The sequence below is a fragment of the Macaca fascicularis genome, chromosome 6 (genome assembly GCF_037993035.2).
Source record: "Macaca fascicularis isolate 582-1 chromosome 6, T2T-MFA8v1.1".
Lineage (NCBI taxonomy): Eukaryota > Metazoa > Chordata > Mammalia > Primates > Cercopithecidae > Macaca > Macaca fascicularis.
The window spans coordinates 140,656,070-140,671,830 of record NC_088380.1 but is presented as its reverse complement, the minus strand read 5'-3'; the positions used below and the strand labels follow the sequence as shown (position 1 = coordinate 140,671,830).

General features: G+C 52.9%; 1 protein-coding gene across 1 annotated transcript in view; it reads right to left on the bottom strand.

Annotated features, from left to right (window-relative positions):
* Positions 1–2,501: 2,501 nt before the first annotated feature.
* Positions 2,502–15,761, bottom strand: part of TCF7 (transcription factor 7) — a 33,430-nt gene continuing 20,170 nt past the window's right edge. The window contains 9 exon segments of the mRNA XM_045394906.2: positions 2,502–4,304; positions 4,306–4,474; positions 5,798–5,870; positions 7,019–7,067; positions 7,565–7,672; positions 7,782–7,944; positions 8,363–8,482; positions 11,585–11,672; positions 12,461–12,566. Coding sequence (XP_045250841.1) covers positions 4,134–4,304; positions 4,306–4,474; positions 5,798–5,870; positions 7,019–7,067; positions 7,565–7,672; positions 7,782–7,944; positions 8,363–8,482; positions 11,585–11,672; positions 12,461–12,566 — 1,047 coding nt within the window. The 3' untranslated portion in view covers positions 2,502–4,133.

Sequence of the window (15,761 nt, the reverse complement as noted above, 5' to 3'; positions counted from 1 at the left end):
CCTCTGGCCTCATTGGAATGCACCAGGGTGATTTGGGAGGATCTGAGTTTATGAAGTCAGACTGAAAAGAAAAAAAAAAAGCTGATCTGATTTAAACAGAGTTGCCAAAGGCTTCCCCGCCAATACACAAAGACTGCATTGTTCATGTACCCTGTGTACTCTAAGTGAGACACCAAATCAGATGCAGCAACCTGGTCTTGCATTTGCATAAGCCCTGGTTAGAATGTAGGCCAGTAGCCAGAACAGAATTATTTAAAATGGGACAGATGTCCAGAGAATGGCTAGTGTCCTCTAGCACTCTCTCAGAAAGAAGCAAAAGCAGCAAGTCTGCGGTTACAACTTCCAGTGGCCTACTTTATTTATTTATTTATTTTTTGAGACGGAGTCTCCCTCTGTCGCCCAGGCTGGAGTGCAGTGGCCGGATCTTGGCTCACTGCAAGCTCCGCCTCCTGGGTTCACGCCATTCTCCTGCCTCAGCCTCCGGAGTAGCTGGGACTACAGGCGCCCGCCACCTCGCCCGGCTAGTTTTTTGTATTTTTTAGTAGAGATGGGGTTTCACCGTGTTAGCCAGGATGGTCTCGATCTCCTGACCTCGTGATCCACCCGTCTCGGCCTCCCAAAGTGCTGGGATTACAGGCGTGAGCCACCACGCCCGGCCCAGTGGCCTACTTTAAATAGACACTGCTCTGAAAGATGACTTTGTTTATAAGTATCTTTAAATACAAAATCCAAAAAATAGAACTCAGTGGAATGACAATGACAATGCATGATGGTGGCCCACTGGCTGTCCCATGTGAAATACCTCTTGCCTGACATTCATCATCTACTTGTTGACTGACTCATTGAGGTGCCTTCATGACACCTTTTACATTCATGATGAGTCTCTGGAAGACAGTAGTGTGCTTGGTGGAAACTGTCATGTAAAAAGTGAGTTGTAGGGAGCTACACAGTGAGTACACATGGTATATGGATACGGAATGGAATAATAGACACTGGCAACTTCAAAAGTGGGAGATGATTTGGTTTTTTTTTTTTTTTTTTTTTTTGAGACGGAGTCTCGCTCTGCCGCCCAGGCTGGAGTGCAGTGGCCGGATCTCAGCTCACTGCAAGCTCCGCCTCCCGGGTTCACGCCATTCTCCTGCCTCAGCCTCCCGAGTAGTTGGGACTACAGGCGCCCGCCACCGCGCCCGGCTAGTTTTTTGTATTTTTTAGTAGAGACGGGGTTTCACCGTGTTAGCCAGGATGGTCTCGATCTCCTGACCTCGTGATCCGCCCATCTCGGCCTCCCAAAGTGCTGGGATTACAGGCTTGAGCCACCGCGCCCGGCCAAAAGGTGGGAGATGAAAGGGGATGAGGTATGAAATCCTGTTGAGTACAACGTACACTACTTACGTGCACAGTACACTCTCTGGGTGGGGGGCACACTAAAAGTCCAGACCTCACCGCTACACAATATATCCATGTAACACAGCTGCACTTGTACCCCCTAAATGTATACAAATAATGTAAAAATAAAGTGGATATGGTGGCTCTCGTGTCCACCAACAGTGTGTATGACTTTTTAAAAAGTGGGTTATAGATTTATCAAACTGAAAGGCTTGTGTGAAAATATGAAAAATACTTTGTGTCTTAGAGGGTGCTATTAAAAAATCCTTTAGGATTCTGTGGTGCTAATAGGTTATAAAAGACTCCTGTTTGCTCTTGTTTTCCTTGAAATAGGATATGCACTTGTGGAATGTTTTCTCTCTGCCCTCAGAGGAAAATGGAGCCTAGTGGTCATGTGTGGTCAAATGGAGCCTAGCTGGGTCATTTCAGGTTGGATTCTCTTTTTTTTTTTTTTTTTTTTCCCTTGAGACGGAGTCTCGCTCTGTCGCCCAGGCTGGAGTGCAGTGACCGAATCTCAGCTCACTGCAAGCTCCGCCTCCCGGGTTCACGCCATTCTCCTGCCTCAGCTTCCCGAGTAGCTGGGACTACAGGCGCCCGCCACCACGCCCGGCTAGTTTTCTTATTTTTATTTTTAGTAGAGACGGGGTTTCTCCGTGTTAGCCAGGATGGTCTCGATCTCCTGACCTCGTGATCTGCCAGTCTCGGCCTCCCAAAGTGCTGGGATTACAGGCTTGAGCCACCACGCCCGGCCTTCAGGTTGGATTCTCTTTTCAGCCTTTATGGACAGCAGTTACCAACTGATCTATTTTATATGAGCACTGGGGAGCAGGCTGGCCTGCATCATTGTGGGGTCTGCATCACTGGGGGGATTGGGGGCTAAGAGAGCAAAGCTTAGGAGTATAGGCCTAGCTCTCAGGGGTGAGGCAGGCAGGGCCCACACCCCTTTAGGGGAGATGACAAGTGTAATCCCTGGTTTCTGCAGGCTGGAGGTTTGGGAACATATGCACCATAGGGAACAAACTCCAAGTTTCCTAACTGTGGAGAAGAAAAGGAAATAATATTGTGCTCTGTTACTGAAACAACTTATTCCTCAGGGTCAGGCTTTGAAAAACAAATCCAGTAAAAAGTATCTTTATTCTCATGTTTAAAAAAGTTTTTCTATGATGATGTATTAACAATGCAAAAATATTTTGAACACTACAATAATCTTTTTCTCAAGACTTCTTGCAGTGTTACACTAGAATATGTGATCTTTGGATTCTGAGAAACCAGTGGCTAAAGTAGGAACTAAAAGGCTTTTTTTGAGGGGTGTGTGAGTACATGGACAGCCCTCTTTTTTTTGTTTTTTGAGATACACTCTCCCTGTTACCCAGGCTGGAGTGCAGTAGCGCCATCTTGGCTCACTGTAACCTCCACCTCCCGGATTGAAGCAATTCTCCCACCTCAGCCTCTTGAGTAGCTGGGATTACACATGCACACCACCACATCCGGCTAATTTTTGTATTTTTAGTAGGTACAGGGTTTCACCATGTTGGCCAGGCTAGTCTCAAACTACTGACCTCAGGTGATCCACCTGTCTCGGCCTGCCAAAGTGCTGGGATTACAGGCGTGAGCCACCGCACCCGGCCAGGCAGCCCTTTTTCTTTGGATTCAGGCTACGTACGATGAGGAGGAGGCAAAAAACAAAAATTAAATTAAAAAAAGACTTGTTTTTCAAGGCTCAGGGTTGAAGCTTGGCTCAAAAATGGGTTGAAGTAGGCTATGGTGAAAACCTGTTTGGACTACTGGAGGTTTTCTGGGCTCCTTGATCTAGTTGTAATGGTCCTCTGTCCCGCAGCCCCATGGGGAAACTGGAGCTGGTCTGGACTGAATGCTGGAAAATAGGCTCTGGCTGTCGTGAGGTTTTGGGTTTGCCATCTCACAGCTGCCCAGGAGCTGGCTGGACTGCCATAGATAAACTGGAAATGGAACTGTGAAAAAGGCTCTGTGAGTGGGGAGAGGTGCACACTGGATTTGGGCCATGACTTCTTTGAACTGTTGACTGCGCTGCTAGTGACAAGCCTGGGGCCTTGGTATCAGAGCTTCTTAGGCCGGTGAGTTTCTCAGGAAACACTTCCAAATAATTTGAAATAGAGCTAGATACACCCCCGCTCCCCAACTTGCCTGATAAGGTAGTGTCAGGTTATTTCTGTTGCTTAGGTTGATAGGCCTAAACAACCTATTCCATTCCCCTCCCTGCTTCTCGCAAGCTCCTGAGAACATGGTAAGACGCTTCCTCTGGTCCAACTTATGAGTAGCAGCTGGTTTTGTTTTATAAACAGAGCTCCATTTCCTTAAAAGAGTTGTCATCTTGAGCTTTGTGGCTGTTTGACAAACCAGGTCATTCTTGGTCCATGAATGGGGAGGGTGTGGCAGTGGGGGATGGGGGAGATGGATAGAGAAGGTAGCTAGGCTCAGTTCAGCCCATCTCTAACCTAGAGCAGAAAAGCTAGAGAGGCAGAGGCTTCTGGCTGGCAAGACAGATGGTACAAAGAATAGATGCAGGCAGCCACAGGTACAAGGGATTCCCTTAATTAGATGACAACAACACAGATCTGATTCCCACCACTTGGAGCAGTTTGAATCGATGGCCTCAGGTTCAGGTGGAAATTTTGCAGCCTCTGGAATCTTCAGGGTCTGAACCCTGAGACGGAGTTAACAGGACCCCTGGATGGTTTTCATGCAATCTGGGTCTCTGTTGCTTTCTCTCAGGGGGTAGGCTCCTGGAGGAGGCCAGGTGTCCTGTGCCTGCTAGGCTGCCTGTCTCTGAGATTCCTGTTGCTGTACCTGTGTACTCTGCAGGGTGCTGCGGGGGGCCTGTGGGGGCCCTGGGGTTGGGAGGCTGAGAGCAGTGGAGAGACCTGGGGATGTAGGTGCCGGCTCCGCAGGGCTAGCAAGCAGTTCTGTGGGGAAGCGGGGCAGCAGATGGTAAGAGGGTGAGTCCTGGGGAGCTGGGGACCCAGGGCAGCCTAGAGCACTGTCATCGGAAGGAACGGGGCTGGGGCAGCGGCCTTCTCCGGGTAAGTACCGAATGCATTTCTTTTTCCTCCTAGGAATAGTGAAGAGAGTTATCTGTAAACAGAGGGTGAATTCATAGTCATACACCACAACCAAAAAGTGCTGCCTTTGCACAGGCCTGGCTGATTTCTTGTCCTCTCTTCCCGTGACTTGGGTGGTAAGTCAGTGTCCTCAGACTACCACTCTGCTTGGCCTGGCCCAGACCTAGGACAGGTGCAGTTCCCAGAACAGCCACAAGGTGGCACAGGGGCCTTCTGTCACTAGGCCTGTGGGCTGTCACCTGTCTTCCAAGGGAGTCATCTCCCAGTCCCAGCCTTTGAGCTTCTCCAGGTGTGTTTGTGGGACTCAGATCTGCACCAAGGCAAGGGGCCGTAATGCCTATGGCTTCCTTGCCCAGCCATCCCAGTCCTCAGGTTGGGCTAGAGAAGAAGACATGGACAGTGACTCTTCTTGTCCATTACCATCCTTGAGTTCTCTGGGCCAGTTTGTCTCTGATGGAATGAATGGAATAGAACTTCCTCTGAAGACAGGGTTGTTTCCCACTGTGCATATATATGTGGGTACACAGACACACTCCAAACTCCACTCCTCCTTACCCTTAGACAGGGAGTGTGGTGGATACACTGAGGGGCTGGATAAGTGTTCCTTAGAGCCACTGGCCTTACTGCCTGGAGTACCCTCCGTATTAGCCCTGCCAGGCCTGGCCTGAAACTGAGGAAACTTTAACCACTTGTTGGGTAAACTTTGTCACAACCACAAGTATTTCTCTGTTGTATGGTGAAACACGTGGGCCCTTTCCCTCAGACAGCCCAGGGTACCCTGGCTTCTCTCCCCCAGCCTCTTCAGCCCTTTGGTCTCAGTAGGTACAAGATAGCAAGTCACATGGTTGCCTGGCAACCAGATGGTTCTGTGTCGTCACCTTGTTTTTTCAGATTAAGGGCTCAGGATGGTACAGGCAGGGATCCCATCTTGAAGAGGAAGTGAGGGAGCCGATGGGCCATGACTTTGAGGCCTGGGAGAATGGGCTTCAGGCCCCCTTAGTGGTGTTTGAGCTGTCTGTTTGCTGAGGACCTGCTAGGCCCGCTGGCATCAGAGCTACCTTCTTGAGTCTGTCCTTCCTTTCTGGAACATTCTGTCTTTCTTTCCACTCCTCCTGCACTTAGACCCAAGCCTTCTTCTCCACACACAGTGTTCAGTATTTACTACTATTCTCAGGAGGCCTGGGCTCCCCAGTCTGCTGAGTATGCTAGTGGGCTGAGGGGCCAAAGGAGGGGGCTGCAGGCCCAGGGGAAATTGTGCAGAGTCAGGGAAGCAGCTTAAAGCAAAGGGAGAACGATGGTGGGGACAAACCCACCTGCACGGACCACACCAATCCGTCTGCTGGTTGAGGCCAAAGCGAGCACGGCATTTCTTAGGCGAGCCAGGGTCTGCTCACAGCCATGCCAGAGGGGCAGAGCAGGGCAGAGGGCGAGCAGGCAGCGGGGCAGAGCAGGGCCCAGAAAGAAGAGTGACATCAGTGTTAGCCAGTTATAGACACCCTACAGCCCCCATAGGCAGAGTGGGCCTCTCCATGGCACAGCCAGCCCCAGTGGGAGCCCAAGAGCCCAGAGCCAAGATATCAGGAAAAGTGGGCACCCAGCTACACAGTAGAGGCAGTGGGAAGAATGGGAGGGAGGGAGTCCTGTCAGTCTGGCTTATCTCTGTGGCTTATGGGGCCCTTGCAGCATGGAGGCTGCAGAGGAGCCCAAGGAAGACCATGGAGATCCAGCCTCTTCTGCCCTAGGGCCACCCACCTCCTCCCCAACCCCCTACCCATTTTATCCAGTTTTTCTTCATTCTTGACCTACATTCCTTCAAGAGATAAGGCTGAAGGCTATACCTTATGCCTGTTCACTTGCAGATGGAAGGAAGGGCCCATTCTTTACCTTGGAAAAAGGGCTAGGAACTCTGCCCTGCTCTATCCCAGTCCTAGCCTCCAGCTTCCCTGTATGGGGACAGCACATCTGAGAAGGTCAGGGATGTAGAGTCTAAGTTACCAGAGGGGCAGGAATTCACCCACAGGAAGGAGGCCTGCAGCAGAGTGTGGGCTTCTCTACATAGAGCACTTTGCACTGCCATGAAAAATGTTGAAGTAGGGGTGATAAATTGCCAGGCTCCAGCCAGTAGGCTGTGTGATTACTGGGCCTAGTCATGGGGCCTAGCTCAGCCTCTCCCAATCTCAGCAGAACTAGCCAGGACATTGTTTGGGCTAAGCATCAAACCATAGTCAGTTCCTTGCTAGTTTCTCTGGTGAGTGGAGCTAGCAAAGGTCATGGGTGCAAGGCAGAGGAATACACCGTCTACCCAATTCTACCCAGCAGAAGCCAGTTCTGCTGAGTTTCCCTGGGACTTAGTATAATATAGCTGTTTCTTGCATGGGAATTTGACTTGTGAGATGCAGGTCTTATTTTCATAGGCCCCAGGCCCTGAAGGCTCCTGGCTGGGTACCGTGCTCCTCCCTTTGGGTCAGAGGAGGGCTGCTCTTAAAATGGGGACATGGAGAGGAGCCTCCACTACTGCTGAGGGAAGGTCTCACCTGTGGTGGATTCTTGGTGCTTTTCCCTCGACCGCCTCTTCTTCTTCCCCTGCAGGGAACAAAAGGAGGGATGCTCAGATCTGGGAGGCAGACACTGGGATACCCACAGCCTGCTGCCTAGCATTGGTACCTCTGGGATTCTGGGCATACAGGCCCCTCCTACCTTGGGGATGCTGGTGTTTCTCGATTGCTGTTCTTGCTAGGCTGCTATGGAGTGCATTTAGAAGCTCTTCCCGTACCCCACTCTGGTCTCCAATTTGAATGGAGGGAGGTGAGGTGACTTCCAGACCCTTTTCTCCCCTTCTGCCCATGTGGCCCAATCAAATGTTGGCTAACAGCCCATGTGTGAGCATATTCTGGAGTGGAGAATAGGATGTGGGCTTGTCCTCTTCTGAGGCAGCCATGGGAGGCCTTAGACCCTACATGCCCTTCCTCATCAGTGCCTTCAGGACAGTAGTTCTGCGTTCCTTGCTGAGATTGTGGCCTGGGGCATGGTATCTGGAAGGGTCCCCTGCCCACCCCTGCTGTGTGTCACTGGCCACTCACATAGTTGTCCCGCGCTGACCAGCCTGGGTATAGCTGCATGTGCAGCTGCCTCTCCTTGCGGGCCAGCTCATAGTACTTGGCCTGCTCTTCTCGCGACAGCGCATGCCACTGCAACAGGGAAGGGGGACAGGTGGGGTGCATCAGGGAGTCAGCAGGCTGCACCAGGCTGAAGAGGGTCAGGGAGCATCCCTGCCAGCCCACCTGCCCATGGTCTTACCCTGCGGCCCAGGATCTGGTTGATGGCAGCACTCTCCTTAAGTGTGCACTCTGCGATGACCTTGGCTCTCATCTCCTTCATGTACAGCATGAAGGCATTGAGGGGCTTCTTGATGGTTGGTTTCTTGGCCTCCTTCTCTGCCTTGGACTCTGCTTGTGTCTTCCTGAGGAGCACAAATCCAGATTGCTGAGGAGCCCCCTGAGTGCCCACCTAATGGCAGCCTCCTCCTCTAGTGTGGGCCTAGTGTGTGCATAAGTGTATGATACCAGAGTTTTCTAAGTGGAATCTTTTCTAGCTGCCCCCAAATGGGTGAGCAGACAGCTAAGTAACTGTTCCTTATAGGGATACTACAGCCAAGTGGGAAAAGCATGTGTTAAGGACTTCTGAGCCCCTCCTCTGTTGGCTCAGAAAAATCCTTGTTCCCCATCCCACCCACCCCCTCCTACTTCTGAGGATCAAAAACATGTAGCCAGAGGCACAAACAGCTTGGCCAGTGAGCTGGTGGCAGTCCTCAGGCCTGATGGGGAGGCATATGTATCCTGACTGACGACACCCCCTGCCATCATTGTCTTTTCACTCACAGGTTGCGGTCGAAGGACTGAAGCTCCTGCTTCCCTGAGGGGGGCACAATGGCCGGGTGGGGGATGGCTGCTGGGTGACCAGGTACACTAGAACCTAGCATCAAGGACGGGTGGGTGAACCTGGAGGCAGGAAGACAGTTAACACTGAGCCAAGAATTATGGGCCAGACCTTTGGACACACACGGAGGCCCCTGCATAGTACATGACTGGAGAACACAGGTGAACAGATACTCTACCCCTACTGGCCTAGACATAAGTACACAGAGATAAATACAAATACCTGCTCTCAGCACACTACACAGACACACTGTAAAAATCTACATAGATTGCCATTCAGGTGGTTACTACATAGGTCCCAAGTAGCTTTTGAATCTGTCCCCTTCTCACGTCCTTCCCCCACCAACCCAGCCTCAGGAGCCTGTGGCTGCCCTGTGAGGCCTCATCCCTCTCCTGCTTGACCCTTCCAGGCCTCTCTCCACCCAATAGCCAGAGTGACCATTAAAAACACCTGAATGTTCCTGACCTGCTCCTGCTGAAATTCCCCCAGCATCCACACAATAGAACGCAGGCTGCTCCCAAGGGCCTGCACAGCCCTGCATGAGCATCCTGCTGCTGTTTCTAGCCCCTTCTCTTCCCCTCTGCTTCCTGTCCCTCTCCACTCCCAGTCAGCCCCAATAATGGCTGTTCCCTTGTCTTCCTCTTGCAAAAAATGTACTACTCTTTCCATGAAGCTCTCCCTGACCCATCAGGCCTGCTTCCCCATCACTCAGCTGGCCCATTAAGCTGCTGGTGCCATGTCTACACTTGCTATACTGGGCTGTGAGCTCCAGTGGGCTAGAAATGTCTGTGGAATCCCCTGCCATTGCATATCTGGCACTGAGTCTGTCACTGAGGGAGCGACCTAAGTGAAGGGATCCATGTACACACACCTCCCACTTCACTTTCTTGCTGTTCTGTGGAGACCATTCTGCCCCTTACTGCTTGCACAGGTGTTATCCCTGAGCCAGCAGCCCCTAAGGGTCAGAGGTTGGGGACTTATGTAAAAGGTGCTGTCTCAGCTTGGGGCAGAGCTCAGGGGATTCCCAGGAGAGTCCTAAGTAGGGATGAACAGAGGTGAGTGCACACACATCTGCACAAGGGGTGAGCCACGTATGCATGTACTGTCCTGGCCTCTGGGGCTCTGCTGCATGGTGTGGCCCGGGCTGAGGCCTCTTGGCACTTGTACTAGCTTCATTCTCAGGCACAGGACAGCAGGGGGCTGCAAAATGACAGACGGACAGATGGACAAACGACTAACACAGGGCAAGCACTGGCCCGGGCATGGCCTTGTGTGGGCATTGAAGCCTGGGCAACAGGAAGCAGGAGCCTGGCTGCAGTGTAGGGGACTCACCTGGGGTAGGGGGCGCCAGGGGCTGCAGTGGGGGCAGGGAAGTGCTGTCTATATCCGCAGGAAGGGGACAAGGGGTAGAGAGGAGGGCTGGGCCTGTGGTTGGGAGAGACAGCTGTTAGCAGTCTGGCTGCTGGCCAGACACAGGGAAGGACTTCCCTACCTTGCTAGGCAGGCCTTGACCCATCCTGTGAGACAGATGGGCCTCTGCTGGAATTTCAAGCATCTGCCACCAGAGGGCAGCTTGTGCTGCACCTGTTTCCCTCTGTGAACTTGTATGGGTGCTTGAGGAATGGAAACGGTATCCTCCTTCTGGGGCCCAGCTTAGCAGGCCCCTGGGCCCCTCCAGCCTGCTTCTGTTTCTTTGACGGTATAGGGCTGATACCTGTCCTGGGGCCATTGCAGCCACTGTTAACACTGGATTGTTTTGCACCACTTTGCCTGCTTCAACTCCTGGTCATCCTTCAGGTCTTCCATGGCTAAGTGACCCTTTCTCCTGAAATCCCTGAGATTCCAAGCTGGATGAGGTACCCCTCTGGGCTCCTACAGTCCCTAACCAGAGCACTACCAAGAGTGCCCTATAACTGTCTGGTTTTTTGCCTGGGTTGCCCACTAGGTAGACTGAGTTCTGAGAGGGCAGGGACCTAAGGATCAGTCAGCTTCAGCAGTGCCGACTTCCCTGGTGCCCAGAACCCTGCCTGGCACACAGTAGGGCTCAGTGGAAAGATGGCGAAAATACCCCCACTTCTTTCCTCACAGCCAAGTGCTACCGGGTGGAAGCGAGAGCACAGGGCTGCCTAAAGTCGCCTCCTTACAGCCTTGGTAGGTAAAATCTACTCAAGTCTCTTAGACTTTAGCACTGCTGGCCTAGGGGATGTTTTGGAAAGGCTGGCCTAAAGATTTGCATCCACGGAACTCTGGTCTAGTCCAGTAAGGCTGGGCTCTTGAGCATCTTGCTACACCTTGATCCTAGGGGTATTCATGGGAGTAGTCTTGATTTGTATTCAGAATGGATTGTCCAAGGAGAATCTGGAACAGAGGAGGGTGCTGACTATGGGTAAAGGGCAAGTTGGGCCTCTGGCCTGCATGATCTCCCTGGGAAGTCAAGTGTTCCTGCTGTTGGGTGACTGCCGCAGTCCAGCTCTCTGAAATAGGCTATAGACCTGCACAGCTCACACTATCGTTGATCAGTAAAGGGCCAAGTAGCCTGCCAAGGCCCAGCTCCAGCTGAGGACAGGCCCTTTGGCCCATAGTCAGGCCTACTGGCTGAGGAGGCCAGGCTTTCTTTTCCTGGCCCAGCCTTAAGACTCTCCAAGCAGGCTGGTCAGAGGCTTGGGCTCAAGCAGGCACCACAGGGAGGGACACTGCCCCTCAACCAGCCCAGCCAAGGAAAGGACCAAAAGCAGTAGGCACTGAGGACAGTGAGCTGAGAAGCAGCAGCCTCTCTGGTGGCCACTCATGCTGTCCCCGCCCTGCTCGGGCCCACCTTTCTTCTTCATATATGCATATGGCCCTGGAGGTCCCTTAGCAGCCCAGAGTTCTCCCATCCAAGGGGACTTCTTGGACACTGAGGGAGACAGGGCTGGGACCAGGGAGCAGCTCTCCTGCCTCCCCAAAGGGAGTATGTCAGGCTACCTGGGGAATGCAGGCCAGGGGTACATGAAGACCCCTAGCTCGGAGCCAGGTTAGGACAGAGTTGCTGGCCAGCCTCTGGCATCTAAACAGAGCTGGCAGCAGGGTGGCCAGCCAAGAGGGATGGAGGAGGAAATGGAAGGGCAGGCAGGTCTTGGTCTGACCAGCACACGGTGCCCCTTTCCCATTGGACCCCCACTCACCAGCTCACAGTGTGGGGGAGCTGCCCCATGCTGCCTGAGGTCAGGGAGTAGAAGCCAGAGAGGTCAGGGGTCTGCAGAGGCCTGTGAACTGCAGAGGAGAGAGGCTGAGTGAGTGGGCTAGCCTGACCCGGCAGGCCACATCAGCAGTTACTGCAACCTAGAGCCTCCTACAGGGGCCTTAAGATCCCACCAGCTTTGCTAGAGGACCGGACATAAACTGGTTTATTCAGGAGGATCCCAGTGTGATAATAGTGCCCCTTAGACAAGGGAACCCAGGGCAGAGGGCTGGGGTGACTTGCCTAAGACGTTAGGGGGCCAGTAGGCAGAGCTGAAGTCACTCAGGCATGGAGGCATTGGGGCATCTCTGCTTGGGGGACTCCAGCCTGGCTTTCTGGGCAGGAGGCAGGCCCCTGGTCTAGGGGAACCCAGCCTGGGGAGCCAAGGCTCCACCTGCCCCCCAGGGTTGAGTCAGCAGGTTTCCCACAGCTGACAATGAGGGATTTCAGAATGACTTTGCCTGAGGCTGAGGTGAATCAGCCGTCACAACCACCACTTTCCATTTTCTCACTGAGGGGAGGAAAGGCTACAGTTTTACAGTTCTCAGCAATGCTGCAATACTGGCAGCGAGGTCACCCATGAGATTTAGGCTTGTAGCTCAACCTGAAGCCTTCACAGTTTGACCTAGCACCCCCTTTTCCAGTCTTCTGGTGCCCTCATACCCCCAGTCCACCTTTCTGGAATTTTCTTTGGGCCCTTAGTTTGCACAGCCCCAGGTTCTCCAGTTATAAAATGGACCCAGCTACCTGATCTCAGAAGCCGGGGTCTTGGCCCTTAGGCTCGGGTTTCACTGGGCCCCTCCCCATCCCAGGCTTGTACCTTGCTTCTGGCTGACGTCCGCAGGTGCAGGGGTGGGGTGTGGGCTGTTGAAATGGTCGTAGAGAGAGAGTTGGGGGACACCATGGGGGGGCTGATTGGCCTTGTGCTGAAAAATGAGAAGGAGAGTGGGTGAGTGTGGAGAGTCCTGAGGGTGGGAAGGCACTGGGGTGAGGGTGTGCAGAAAGCCCAGCTGTCAAAGAAAAGTAGTGGTGGCCAAAACCACAAGCCTCAGGGAAGGGGATACCACTCAAGTCACCATGTCCAGTGCCCCTGCCCACTAGCCCCTAAGACTTTGCCCAAGCAGTCCCACCCCCTAGAAAGCCTCTTGGTCTTTCTGGGCACTCAGTTCCTGGAGGTGCATCTCCTCTGTCCAGAAAACCCTTATTGGCCTCCTCATCTCAGGTTTGGCTTGTCTGGGGGTTGCTTACAGCCTCCAGCCCTCTAAAGCAGGGCATGGCCTGAGGACCCAGGCCTACCCCAGCACAGCCTGGAGCTTTCTTTTCCTCCTCCTCTAGCCCCCAGTCTGGGGATTCTGAGTCTGACCATTTGTCTTAGCTCAGGCCTAACAGGATTTTCTGACACAGGGAAGGGCCCTCTTCAATCCCCTAACTCAGGGGAGATGGGGCCTGGCTTCCTTCAGGGCCAACCTTGCCCAGCCCCCATACTTCCTGCTTCCTCAGCACCGCAGGACTCTTTTCTTTTCTCTTTTTTTTTTTTTTTTTTTTTTGAGACAGAGTCTCGCTCTGTGGCCCAGGCTGGAGTACAGTGGCACGATCTCAGCTCACTGCAACCTCCGCCTCCTGGGGGTTTAAGCGATTCTCCTGCCTCAGCCTCCCGAATAGCTGGGATTACAGGCACCCACCACCATGCCCAGCTAATTTTTGTATTTTTAGTAGACATGGGGTTTCGCCACATTGGCCAGGCTGGTCTCAAACTCCTGACCTCAAGTGATCCACCCGCCTCAGTCTCCCAAAGTGCTGGGATTACAGGCGTGAGCCACTGCGCCTGGCCAAGACTCTTAACACTAGTTGCATTGCTCTATCAAGAGATGACTCAGTCAGCAGACTGGAAGGAGGGGCTCCCCAGGGAGACCTGGCTGCAGGGAGTCGCTGCCAGAGCCAAGGCCCAGCTCTACAGTATTCTCAGTGTACATCTGCACGGGTCAGGGCCCTGGAGACATCTTCTGCAACCAAGGCTCAACTTCCCACTTTGAAAAGCCCATCTGCAGGGCTGCTGTTGGCTGGGAGCATGGATGAGTGATCACTGACCCCTGGCACAGAGGAAACGAGACGTCTTTGGGGCAAGTCAGTAATAAGGGGCTGTGGCCTGGTTTCCTCCCCACTCTGTGGGTGCAATTCCTGACTGGGTGAATTTAGCCAGACTCCTTAAGAGCTTCAGGCATCTCTCCCAGTAGTGAATAGGGTTCATGGCCCCTTTATTACCAGGCCTGGAGAAGGGTGGCTCATGGTGAGGGGGCCTGGCACAGTCCCTTGGCACTTGGTTATTAGAAGCCCAGGGCAAGCCTAGATGGAAGGCTGGGTATGAGCCCCACTGTAGCCAAGGAATGAAGCTCCCAGCTGGGCACAGGCTCCCACACCTGCCAGCAACAGCCGTGTTGCTGGCATCTTTCCTCACATTCCTGCCTCCGGGCTACAGGCTTCACCCTTCCCTTCAGGTCTTGGGGAAGGTGCTGACACTGCCACCTGTCAGGGCCCTGCTCATCCATCTGCCCACCAGGAGGAGCCTTACATAACAGGGCTTCCCAGGTTTCCTCCTTTCCTCAGGCAGACAGGGGCGGATGTCCCTATAGATGGCTAGCAAGGAAGAGGAGAGGCTGGGGCAGCTGCAGGGTGTGTGAACACATGTGAACTCCTTCAGGCATCTGGTACCTGCCACATGCCAGGGACTGTGTCATGCATTTTGTAAACCCTATCTTTCCCATCAGGGTACAAACAGGCTGCCACTTCTCCCATCTCGAAATCCTCCCCCAGCTACCACCTCCTCCCTTTTACAGAAACCTCAGCAGACCTGTCCCCATTCACTGCCCCTAGTTCTCAGCCCTCATTCTGCCTTCAACCCAGCCAGTCTCTTGCCCCATCCCTCCACCAGATGACTCTTGTCAAAGTCCCAGTGACTTCCACAATCCTGAACTCAATGGTCAGTTCTTAGTCTTCATTTTACGCGACCTCTCTGCAGCATCAGACACAATGGTTTCTCCCACTTCCTTGAAAGAGTTTCTTCACTTGGCTTGCAGAATGCCACACTGCCTGATATTCCTCCAGCTTCATGGACCACTCCTTCCTGACCTTGTTTCTGGCTCCCATCTTCCTCTCATCTGGGTTTACAGCTTTAAACATCTTCATGTGATGACTCCACATTTCTTCTCCAGCCCCACTTCTGGGAACTCTACTTTCCAAATGCTTACTCAACTCTACTTGGTGGTCTGAAATGCCCCCTAAACTCAACATATCCAGATCAGAACCTCTGACTTCCTGCCCCAAACGCTCCTCCCTGTCTTCCTCAGTTAATGGCAACTCCATCCTTTCAGCTGCTCAGACTAAAGACCTTGGAGTCATCCTTGACTTCTTCTTCTCTGATACTCCATATCCAATTTGTCAGCAAATCCTAATGCTCTACCTTCTAAATGTATCTAGAATCCCAGCACTTCTTCCTTCTTCCTTGTCCCCCACCCAGTCTAAGCCACCATCACTTTGCACCTGGATGACTGCGGCAGCCCCCTCCCTAGACCCCTGCTTCTCTCCTGTCCCTCCGCCAGTCCTCAATCCAGCAGCAACAGGAATGAGACTGTGTCAGTTCTGCCTGAAGCTTCCAGTGGCTTCCCACAGTATCTCCTGACCTGGAGCCTACAAAGTTCTCTGTGGGCTGGGCACCGTGGCTTCATGCCTGTAATTCCAGCACTTTGGGAGGCTGAGGCAGGAGGATTGCTTTAGGTCAGGAGTTCAAGACCAGCCTGAGCAACATAGCAAGACCCTGTCTCTACTGAAAATAAAATAAAAATAACTAACCTGGGCATGGTGGTACATGCCTGTAGCCCCAGCTACTCAGAAGGCTGAAGCAGGAGGATCGTTTGAGCCCTGGAGATCGAGGCTGCAGTGAGCCGTGATTGTGCCACTACACTCCAGCCTGGGTGACAGAGCGAGATGCTGTCTCAAATAAATAAAGCTCTACATGATCTGGCCCCTGCTGCCTCTGTAACCCCAGCACCTTCTACTCTCTTCCTTGTTCACAATGCCTGGGACTTCCCATGGGTGCTTTAGCCTCCAGCATCCTTCTTCATTTA